This window comes from Adelges cooleyi, unplaced genomic scaffold (assembly GCF_023614345.1).
Source record: "Adelges cooleyi isolate 19-005CV unplaced genomic scaffold, UGA_ACOO_1.1 ACOO_flye_CR_arks_rails_tigmint_CR_PRNA_651, whole genome shotgun sequence".
NCBI classification, from domain to species: domain Eukaryota; kingdom Metazoa; phylum Arthropoda; class Insecta; order Hemiptera; family Adelgidae; genus Adelges; species Adelges cooleyi.
Window position 1 is genome coordinate 1,202,754 of NW_026096352.1, and position 11,278 is coordinate 1,214,031.

The 11,278-nt window shown below is 31.6% G+C and overlaps 2 protein-coding genes across 4 annotated transcripts; one reads left to right on the forward strand and one right to left on the reverse strand.

Annotated features, from left to right (window-relative positions):
* The first annotated feature begins 351 nt into the window (after positions 1–351).
* Positions 352–3,458, forward strand: LOC126844554 (mitochondrial thiamine pyrophosphate carrier-like). Of its 3 annotated transcripts, none has more exons than XM_050582837.1 (7): positions 352–614; positions 694–863; positions 2,010–2,165; positions 2,357–2,527; positions 2,615–2,789; positions 2,860–3,011; positions 3,195–3,458. In XM_050582837.1, exons 2-7 carry the CDS (start codon positions 741–743, stop codon positions 3,372–3,374), a joined length of 957 nt encoding a protein of 318 aa, XP_050438794.1. In that variant the 5' UTR covers positions 352–614; positions 694–740; the 3' UTR covers positions 3,375–3,458. The 3 variants fall into 3 exon arrangements, with proteins under 3 accessions (XP_050438794.1, XP_050438793.1, XP_050438795.1); XM_050582836.1 differs by having other exon boundaries at positions 714–863; XM_050582838.1 differs by having other exon boundaries at positions 352–543; positions 714–863.
* On the reverse strand, positions 3,402–9,853 carry LOC126844555 (hatching enzyme 1.2-like). Its single transcript, XM_050582839.1, has 7 exons — positions 9,012–9,853; positions 5,904–6,007; positions 5,713–5,809; positions 4,859–4,988; positions 3,948–4,144; positions 3,786–3,885; positions 3,402–3,726 (listed from the first exon to the last, which is right to left on the reverse strand). Exons 1-7 carry the CDS (start codon positions 9,157–9,159, stop codon positions 3,552–3,554), a joined length of 951 nt encoding a protein of 316 aa, XP_050438796.1. The 5' UTR covers positions 9,160–9,853; the 3' UTR covers positions 3,402–3,551.
* Between the last annotated feature and the right edge of the window lie 1,425 nt (positions 9,854–11,278).

Sequence of the window (11,278 nt, forward strand, 5' to 3'; positions counted from 1 at the left end):
AAGTACAAAATTATATACGACTAATTTCAATAGTTAATTTATTGCACTACAAACATAATATAGGAATATTTTTAACCTTATTGTCATTTTTTTATTATAATATTTGTGATGAAATCATGACAAAATACGCAGGTATGTCAGCAACTTGTTATGGCCGCCAGTTTTCTCAGGCGGCCGTGTATTTCTTATGAGACTGGAAACCGGCAGCCATTGAGCCATATGGCAAAAACTGATAACAAAAGTTGCTGACGTACCTATTTGTTTTTTCATTTTATCACCGGCCGCTTGAAAATGCATTTGTGCTCGCGCGCCATCACTGTTATCTCTTTTATTGAACGGCGTTCAATGATAAAAAACGGCTCCACAGTCCACTTGAATTACATAATTCCAATTTTGACAATTATTTCTACTCTAATGTTCAAAGGACTACAATTTAATACCATTCGCACATTGTCAGTTTTTAAAAAAATAACCATTTTTGTGGATGAATTGCGTTGAACATATAAAAAAAGTTCTCATAAAAAGTGTTTGCATGATTGGCATGTAATTAAATTTATATTATTTTTAATAAAATAAATATAATATAATATTCCAAGGAAATAAATTATTAAAAAGTAATGTACCTATTTTATGGAAAATTATTACTACTAATATATCTTATCATATTACATTATTTGCTATAACAATTCATAGGTAAATAAATTGGTTTTCAGGAACAGTAAAGCGTAAAATTTCAATTTATGAATTCAGACAATGAAGTTGCTCATATGTCGTGGTATTTACACTGTGCAGCTGGAGCGTGTAGTGGAGCGCTCACACGCATGTTCGGCCAACCATTTGATGTCGTCAAAATTCGATTTCAAGTGATAAATTATTTTATATAGATTATTTTTCATATTTACATTTCCTAATACAATTGGGTGGCTTTTCCTAATCCTCTTTCTCACTTTATTAAACAGATTAAAGTCCAGTACCGGACACGATAAAAAAGATTTAACAGATGCACTGCTCCCTTATCCTTGGGTACAATCATAGACCTTTAAACTTTTTTCTTCTTAAGAGGACGCTACCCATCCGTAATTTATCCGCAAAAAATTGCTTTGCGGGGGACAAGAATGTGAAGGCGGTAATTACAGTAGCCGTATACAATTTTTACAATAGATAGAGAAGAACTTTATTTACGGGGTAGCGATTTTAGTATTTTGATAACTTAATCACAATTAAAATTATTTCTTCGTGAAGATTCTATTTTTTTTTTTCAATTTTCATTTGCTTATAAAAAAATATTAAGTATAGATATCAAACAAATAAAATCGCTACCCCGTAGATAAAGTTCTTCTCTATACATTGTGAAAATTTGGTAAATCTACTGTTAATACTGCCCTCACATTCTTGTCCCGCGCAAAGCAGTTTTGATGGGGGAAAAATTGTAATTTATCCTATAAAAGTGACTGTGATAGTCTGACGAAAAAAATGGCAATCAATAAAGTATCCTCATTACTGTATTAATAAGTATATAATATAGTTCAAAATCTAATTTAAGATTTTTCGAAAAATTGCCTATACTTTACTCCTCAGAAATGGTCTGGGTAGCGTCCTCTTAAGGATGTGGCCAGGCCCATTTTTTTTTCATTGTCTATTTACCTGACCAGACGGATGTATTAGATACTTGACCATCAAAATTACAGTACCACGCATGCACAGGGACATGAAAAAAACACAACCACTAGGGAGAGGTTAAGTTATTATCAATGGTCAAGTATCAAGACAGGTACAAGTCAGAATTAGTTTTTCTATAATATCATCTTAATCAAATTATTGCCCTATTAATTTACAAACTTTGACTAGGTAATATATCCTAATACTGCAATTTGTTTGTAACCAATTATGATTGAAAATTAAAATGCCTTAAAACTTTATTGTAAAGTGTGTTATTTAAAATTATACTGTCCAGTTGAGATCATGTGAGTTGTGACCTAATAAAATTAGTACAATTATTATTTTTTTAGTTACAAGTCGAGCCGATATCAAAAAAATCAATTATTTCCAAGTATAAAACTATTCCTCAAGCTATGTATCTCATAAGCAAAGAAGAAGGTCTTAAAGCGTTATGGAAAGGCCACTTACCTGGTCAATTATTATCAATTACTTATGGATTAACACAAGTAAGAAACTTGATATTTTGTATTCAGCTACAAAAATAGTATACAATGTAATCAAAGTAATGTCACACTAATTTTTACCACATAAGTCAACAGTGAGAATCATTTGTGTCTCTCTTGGTACATAAAATTAGTTTTTTTGAAAATAGATCTGGTCGTCAACGTGTTAAGCTATCAAAATGGAAATGTTTCAGTTTGTTATGTTTGAAAAGACTTATAAGTATTCGTTGGAAATAAATCGCAACACAAGTACAAATTATGATGCCCATTTTATTAGCGGAGTGATTGCCTCAACAACAGCTAGTATAATATCTTATCCTTTTGATGTAATGCGAACAAGGCTTGTTGCACAAAAATCTAATCAGGTATGTACTATGTCCAACTACTAAATTATTTATTTTCAATTATGTTTAAAAAAGTTTTAAAAATGCCTACTATGTATATTTTTGCAGTTGTACACGAATATGAGACACACCGCTACTTCTATTTATCAGACTGAAGGCATAGTTCCATTTTACAGAGGCCTTTTACCAACATTACTACTAAGTTCAATACAAGGAGGACTAGTGTTTACATTTTATTCTGTGTTTACAAATTTGTTATTAACTAATACTAGTACCAATAAAAGTAATATTATAATAGATTGTTTATTATACAAGGCTTTTTAATTTTTTTTTTTCACTCATTTTATGTGTAGGTCAGAAGAATGATAATCTTAATGGCTTGAAACAATTTACATCTGGATTTTTATCAGGAATTCTATCAAAAACATGTGTATATCCCTTAGATATATCAAAGAAAAGATTACAACTGCAAGATTTTGTTGAAAGTCGTAACAGTTTTGGCGAAGTGAGTTTTTTGTTTTTTTTTACATGTTACAAATAGTCTATATTATTTTTACCTTTCTTTAAATTTTTGATTCTCGCAACGGAATCATATTTAATTTCAAAAAAACACTTAATAGTACTTAACGAATAAGTTCATCATTAATGTGCTATTATTAATTTTATATATTTTTTTTTTTTTTTACAGAAGTTTGTTTGTAAAGGGTTGGTAAATTGCATACGTAACACCATTATGAAAGAGTCTTTTTTTGGGCTCTTTAAAGGTCTAGCGCCATCACTTCTTAAAGCCGGATTTGTTACAGCATTGAATTTTACTTTTTATGAACAAAGTTTAAGATTTTTTCACAATCTAGTCGACACATTCTAGTTAGTTTTACATAAGTTACAAATTTAAAAACTAGTATACTCAATTTTTTTGTTCGTTTTATTTATACAGATTATATTGTTTTAAAATTTAACATTAGTTAAATATATTTGTTGTTTCTTTAAATCAAAAAAATGTTTTTTGTTTGTTTTTAATAAATAATATATATATAGAAAAAGATTATAGTCCCATATGATTACACAGCAAGTAATATTTACGGTTGTAGTTTGGCGGTGTTCCCAAACAGCCATACAGACTGTTTATTTTTAAGCAATCGGTTTTACTCATCATTTTCCGTTGTCCAATCGTCTTTCCAGTCATCTTAGGTACTATAGTGGGCTTACCTTTGCCAACGCTGTGAACATATTATGTTACTACTAACTGTACACAAAACACACATTTTACCACGCTCACCTGAAGAAGTTCTTGCCGTAATGCATGACGCTGTCGTAATCGTACTCAAACTCATAGGTGGTGTTCTTTAGACTCTGTTTGTCAAAATTCGACCGGTATTCTAGAAAAAACAAAAGGCCATCATGGAAACACTTAACATGTAGTTGAACAATTTTCACATACGAGGTATGATGTTTTCAAAATTGATTTTCACAAATTTATCTCTGTCGGCTCTAGATTGTTCGTGGAAAATGCCCAAAGCGTGCAACAGTTCGTGGATCGGTCTTCCGTCAGTGCCAAGACAGTTAGATCCAGTTTCGTCGGGTGGTTGCAATGAGACTATTTGGGGTCCTCCATATCTGCCCACAAACGACCAACACCTGGTCGATGACGGTGTAAAGTAATAACGTAGTTGTTAAAATTTTTACTTAAAAAAATTAACAAGGCAATTTATATACATAGGTTTGAAGGCGTTAAATAATTTTCTTTTGTTAATCAATAAAATAAGTAATAACGTAACAAAAGTAATAAGTTTTTTAAACGACGTTACTTTTTTTGTAGCTTCTGTACCTAAGCGTAGTTTCATCACATTATATGTCTAAGCAATGAATATATTGTTTAAAATAAGTAACGCGTTCCAAAAGGTTTTGAAATTCATTAAGAAAAATAATTTTTTATTTAGTTGAAGGTTTTTCAGCTTGTATTTTTTCGATTAAATAATTAAAAATGTCTTTTCATAGAATTTTAATCTAATTTCCCAATGATTTGAAGTAAACAATTTTTCCCCTCTAACTAACTTTATTTATATGGCGTGTTTTGATATTTAAATGACTGATTTAGGTTTAAGAATTTTAAGGACAGAATACTTTTCTAATAAAATAATGTCTTGTCACTAGGTTAATATCTATACAATTCGCCACTTTATCAATTTAACTTTATAATGTAAATCAAAACATGTTATCTATTTGTATCTAACATTTCAAGCAAGAGCTTTTAAAGCATTCAGTTAAAACAAGCGACCCAGTTAGAAAAATGCTCCATTAGTATAGCAAACTTGTACAGCAACTTGTATGTAAAAATATAAAACTGTATACCCTGCAGGGTATTTTACTGGCCATATCAACAAATAGTCTTTTTCTTTGCCAGTCCACGGTACGAATTTGATACAAGTGAAGAAGTTAAGTGTTCTGATTGCTTGATATATCAAAATGCGATGTTCGGTTTCTAAACACAATAATCATGTATTAATCATATTAACTTCTACTCGCTGATTATACTCGGTGATCGAAACACTAAATATTAGTTTAAAAAATAATTCTGTAGTTTTCTTAATACTATAATTATATTATTTTAGTGATAATTATTCTTAGATTTCTACAATACTTTAACAACGTTTTGTAAATAATAACTATTGTAGAACACATAATTTCTAGATAAAAAAATTAGAGTGTAATATTTTTAAAACGTTAAAAAAATGTCTGATAATACCTACTATGAAAAAATTTGATTTTTTCACTGACTGAGATTAGTGTAAAATAATTTCTAAGTACACAATTTTATTCATTTTCAATTCCTACAAGGGTAATGAATGCGTTCTAGTTTTTTGACGTTTTAGACAAAATTTCGACTATATAGTACTACCGACTACAGATTTTTTATTTTGTGTTTTTTTATGTAAAAAAATTGAATTTTAATATTGAAAAAATTGCAAATTTAATTTATCTAATCATACGAAACTGAAAATTGTTAATGAAAATCCGCTTCTTACATAACACAGTAATTAAGCCAAAGAACTCGAATCTCTTAAACAGAAATTGAAATTAGACCATCCTATGTAGTCGAAATGTTTGGCTTTTTGGTGTTACACACGTTTTATAATCTTGGAAATCCACCGACAGTGATAAATTTCAGACAAATTTAGTGTTTTAATCACCAAGACACAACTAACCGTATAGAGGACTGATCAAATAAGGTACGGTCCGATTCAACCAAAGTTTTTCTGGAAAAATGTCCCACCGCAAACCGACCCGCCAGTAATCAAAAATCTGCCGAACAAAATATTATTTTTCATATTTTAATTGCAAAACATTTTAGTTCGGTATTAAATGCCACATAATGTCAGTAATATTTTAGTCGCACCTCGTTGTTCAATGCCATGTCTCCTTGAAACAAACCAGGTCTGATTTCCGGATCAATATCTTCCAATGTCTGAAGATGGTCCATATCGTCGACGCTGATTCCGGCTAGAAATCAATCAATTCTTATTTTTTACATTCGAGTACATATTATTATTATGGCCAAAAAAAAAATTATTTAATTTAGTTAAACCGCGAAAATTGACCGTCCTAAACAAATGTCTAAGTTTCCTTAGACATTTGGATTGTCTTACAGTTGACTATAGTGAGTATGTTAACCCCTATATTATATAGTTTGACTATGGTTTCCAATAAATAAACACGACCAACCAAAAATAATGTATGCCCATTAAGCAAATACAATGCAATGTTTAACGACAAGTCATCTGATAAGAATTTTAGGTAATGTGCTAAACTATAATATAATATGTTCTGTACCTAGGTATAGTGTGTAATAACGATTTATTAACAATAGTCGTTAATTAATAATTATATTCCCAAGAGTCTAGGACTTGGGTATCTAGTTTTTAAAATAATACCTAATATTGTCATTCTGTATGTCAATTATATACAGGGCGATCCAACTAACGTAAGACACTCATTTTCTGTGAGAATATCATTTTTCCTAAACTTTTAGGTATATATTTTACTACATTTTTCAATATATTGAGCATTGTTTTCAGCAACCCTTATAAGCCAAAAAGAAGGATTTTTGGTTTTTTTAAACAGCAACATGTTTATAATTACATAAATATGTTGACAAAAAATTAAAAAATATGTTAGCGCTTGAATTTTTTATTTTCATTTATCTGTTCATTATTATTATTATTACTTGTAAAAAAAAGTCATCAAAAACCATTTTAAAGCTAATTACTTGTATTAAAAATTATTACCTACATTGTATTAATTATTATGTACATATAAATCGTCTATGAACACAATCTACTTTCTAGTAGGTATATAGCCTATAGGTAAAAATCACCGTTTTGTGTGTATTTAAAGTCGCACGAACAAACCGGTTTATAATCGGTTAAAAAAAATATCGCGGGTCATCAGTCACAAAAAATCCGGCTAAAATTGATTTTTTACTCTCCAAATACAAAATTCAAATTAGACCCTAATCGCAGTTGTACTTTAAGAGAAAGATGTATGTAATTGTGTATAAATAAACATTGAAATATTTATGTAAAAGATACGTCGGTCGTTATGGACGCTTTGTAACGAAAAAGTTCATTTTTTGTTTACAACTAAGTAACTTTTTTTTTTTAAAATACATTTCTACAAAAAAGTGATTTTTGATGCCATTTATATAGTACGACATCAATAGCGTAGTAAAAGAGTCATAAATAATAATAATAAAAATGAAAAAAAGTATGTGAGTTCAAACAAAATACATATTTCTAAGAAATTATTAGGATAATGGCCAAAATGCTTTCACTGTTTGAATTGCGATTATAATATATATATATATATATATATATTAGAGGGATTTATGTAAAATAATATTAAAGTATATTTTTTATGTATTCGCATTGTCTAGATTCTCAAAGACCAAACGATGGGATTGTGTATTGGGAAGTGAAAAATGTAATGTATCGTTAAAAAATAATATTTTATAGAACAGTTTTCAAGCATACATTGTACATAACCCATCAATCACACTTCACGGGGTTAAGTGGCAAATTTCTTATAACTTAAACTTTATATCTGATTTACCTACACAAATATTATTGTAATTATTTATGTAGGTTTATAGGTAGGCACATGTAATATAACAGGTGTTTTTGTAAATTACTCGCCTGATATTTTATATTTCCATTGACATTTGCAAAATTCTCGATTTAAACCATTTTTAAATTTATTTACAGAGCAGAAGTATTATTTTCCCAAGCGGTGTAAGCAAAAACGTGGCCAGCAGCAAGTCGTCGAAAAAACGCATTAATTATCTACCTACGTTGACACTGAAACTCCATTATAATTGTATAATATATCAGAACATTTTTTCATTTATCGACAATATTAGAATGGTATTTTAAAACGTATGCAAAATCGTTTTTGTTTCGTACCACTTGTGATTATTATGTAACCGACCGAATGTATTTGTTTTTAAATGAAAATACAGTTCTAGAGGGAATCATTACAACTGTAAGTGCTGGCAGAATTAAAAAAAAAACGACCTAATCTTGAAAGTGAAAAAAAACATACCTACTTAACCTCAAAGTAAGAAATTAACGTTACCGTTGAATTGGAGCCATTGAAGTTTCTTATAATTAAAAGAATCACAAAACGCATGTTATAACACTATAGAGATACAATGTAACTATAGGCGATAAATTCAAAAAGCAATTTCAAGTAATTTTCAATGGCACGTTATTGAAAGAATATGCGTGGTAAGGTAATTCGGTGTTTCGTGAATGCTATACATAAAATGTTATAAACTCATTCTAGATCTACCTCAGGTACAATTTCCAGACCTTAATCCTTAAAAGGCTAAATAAAGAATAACTGTCCACCCCTTCTGGGGGGAGGGAAGGGTTTATGAGATTTGTTTGGTTAGCCGACGTTTATCTGTAGTACTTTAAAGGTATAAAGAATATTTTGTACAAATTTGGAACTAATTCGACTATTTTGAAAAAAAAAGAGCCCGTAATTTGAAGTTAAAAAATATGTACATTTTTTCACGATTTTGAAGAGGGAGGGGTAACATTTTTAAAATCAAGTATTTTCTTGTAGTTAAAAATATTTGTTGGTTCAACATAGGCGGAATTTGCTGGGCTCGGGACCACAAAATTGTTTGTATAATATCTTAAATTGTAAAAAGTGGAGCCTTAACTCATTCAACGCATAAGCCCCCCCAGAGAAATTGCGACCCAGACGTTTATGAGTAGTATTATAGTAAATAATACTAGATTTGAGTAATTTATCTCTTTTACTTTTATTTCATGATTTATCTGTAATTACAGCATCTCGTGGCCATAATGGTGATATTTAAACGAATAGTAAGTAGATTTAGAGGACACAGGGGGGGGGCAGCTTAGCCTGAGGGCTACACTTTTGGATGCACCATACTGATCATGTGGGTTTCTCGCCATGGAAAGAATGAAGTACTTACCTTCCGAAGGGATTGGCGGGTGGACGACATCCGGGACGTTGGGTAACTTCAGAAATATGTTTCTGCACGTGGCCACTTGGACGGCCACGACCAGCGCCGTCAGGGCTACCGCAGTAGCCCAGCGCCGGCGACCGCTACTGTTAACCATTTATGATGTTGCTGTAGTTGTTGTTGTTGCTGTTGCTACTGTTGTTGTTGTTGTTAGTCGACAATGACGAAGGGCCATCGGCTGTGTGTGGCCGTTCCGCCGTCAACATGGTTTGAGAGCCATCGCCTTTTTTGTCGTGCGGCAGTGTACGCAACAAAAAGGATAAGCGAGAATAATAAAATAGAAATGTACCGCACTTAAAAAATTGTTAAAAAAAACAAAACGCACAACCAGGATGCGTGGAGTCACAGGTATCGCCGGCGACCGTGTCTGCCGTTTATCTGTAGGTAACCCGTGCGCCTCGATCGCGCTCCAACCGGTGGCTTTCGTCGACGGCGGGGCCGGGCGGCAGCTACACAAGTCGGGTCAGTGGTTGGCAAAAGGTTTATGTTTGTACCTACCAAAAAGTAGCAAAATTCAGTACCTACTTGCAGCCGAACAAGCAAGTCGCCCTCTTTAAACAAATACTAGGCAAAACCGATTGGCTACCCAACTGCATTGTCAGCGGCTTACTTAAGCAAAAAACCACAGCTATTACACGTCGCTAGTTTCATCAAATGTATTTACACTTGATTACTTCCGTAGAAACAAATATAAAAATGCACGTAACACTATTGCGAGTTTTTAAATAGGAAATAGGAACAGTCTCGACGGAGACAGACGGCAGATTTCACAGTTCTGTACAGCGTTTGGTAGACACTGTGGTCGACCTGAGGTCATGATATTGTGATAAATTCAAGATCAAATAATATCTTCGGCGGCTCACCGATTTTTAATATACTATTATAGTGAACCAGTGCCTTCAACTTGACCCGCTCACCGATAGCGCCGCGGGATTGACCCACTTATTCCTTCCACGTACAACCTTAATATATATTATATTATGTGTCTGCAAGTATAATATAATAATTGTACGCATACGTTACATGCATATAGGTATGCACGCTTAACTATAATATATTATTATAATGATATTGTGTCAGCACGTGATATTAAATGGCTTCGCTTCGTCCGGAATTTCGAATCCTCTACTCTTATTTGAGTAGGTACCTACGTATTACAGATATGAGTTATTTATTACGACGGTCCAATAGATTTGTATAAAATAAGTATTGTCCGGTTACACCTACAAATAACGTAACACCAGATTATTATCAGACAGGAAAAAAAAACTGAACGTATTGGTTTAGAAACCACCCGGTAGAAGTGAAACTCGTTAACATAATAATAAATAGTGTTGACTGTCGAGAGTTAAAAAAAAAAAGGAAGCCAGTATTGTTATGAATATTGTACCTAGGCAATGTTAGTATAGGTATAGTATGATAAATGAACATAACAGGCAAGTCAATAAATTGTATATTATTCCATCTACTATATAGTTAGATAGTGGCATATGCTGGATTTTGAAACGTGAAGTTCGTCAGTACCGTATCCTCATTAGGAAGGCTCATAATGTATTTTATTACTTAAAAAATATACGTTTACTTAAAATGTTGCGCGGTCGAAAACCAGTTTTGAGAAAATAATTGTAGTTATTTCCGTTTTAAATTATAAGCGATGGCGCAGGGGTTGCATTCCCCTTTAGTACTTAGGTAATTAACAATTTTTAATTAATAATAATAGAGCGGCTCTATTCAGAATTAAATGTTGTATAAATTCTAAAATTTTAGACGTCTCATAAAAAAAAAACCGTATTTAATTTACATTATAATATGTTAAATGAAAACTACTCACTTTACAATTAATTAACTAGCTGTATAATAACACTGTGGACAATTGAAGGAGTTTCGGCCTCTCCTACGCATGACACTGATAAATAATACGTCAACAATGCGTTTGTTGAAGACATTAGGTTATTGATAAAAATTTCGATTGAAAAACAGGTCATACGTACAGTTTTTTATTTTGGAAAAAGTCCAAGGTTTTAATTTTGATTTAATATTTGTAATGTACACATATATCAAGCATTCCAACGTCACGGTTTAAATGGTATGGTAAACTATTGTAAGTAGATGAAAACAAATTGGGCGCAAATTTAGTCACATCGACAGAGACGTTATGGCGGTTCTCGCCGAGGCCCTGAGTATACCTTATGTTATGTATTTGAAGAAATTTTAAC

Coding starts and splice junctions, on each gene's coding strand:
- LOC126844554 (XM_050582837.1), top strand. CDS start 741: ATGAATTCAGACAATGAAGTTGCTCATATGTCGTGGTATTTACACTGT. Junction 864..2,009: donor TCGTCAAAATTCGATTTCAA/GTGATAAATTAT, acceptor TTATTTTTTTAG/TTACAAGTCGAGCCGATATC. Junction 2,528..2,614: donor TTGCACAAAAATCTAATCAG/GTATGTACTATG, acceptor ATATTTTTGCAG/TTGTACACGAATATGAGACA.
- LOC126844555 (XM_050582839.1), bottom strand. CDS start 9,159: ATGGTTAACAGTAGCGGTCGCCGGCGCTGGGCTACTGCGGTAGCCCTG. Junction 4,989..5,712: donor TTTGATCAGTCCTCTATACG/GTTAGTTGTGTC, acceptor TATTGTGTTTAG/AAACCGAACATCGCATTTTG. Junction 3,886..3,947: donor TTTTGAAAACATCATACCTC/GTATGTGAAAAT, acceptor TGTTTTTTCTAG/AATACCGGTCGAATTTTGAC.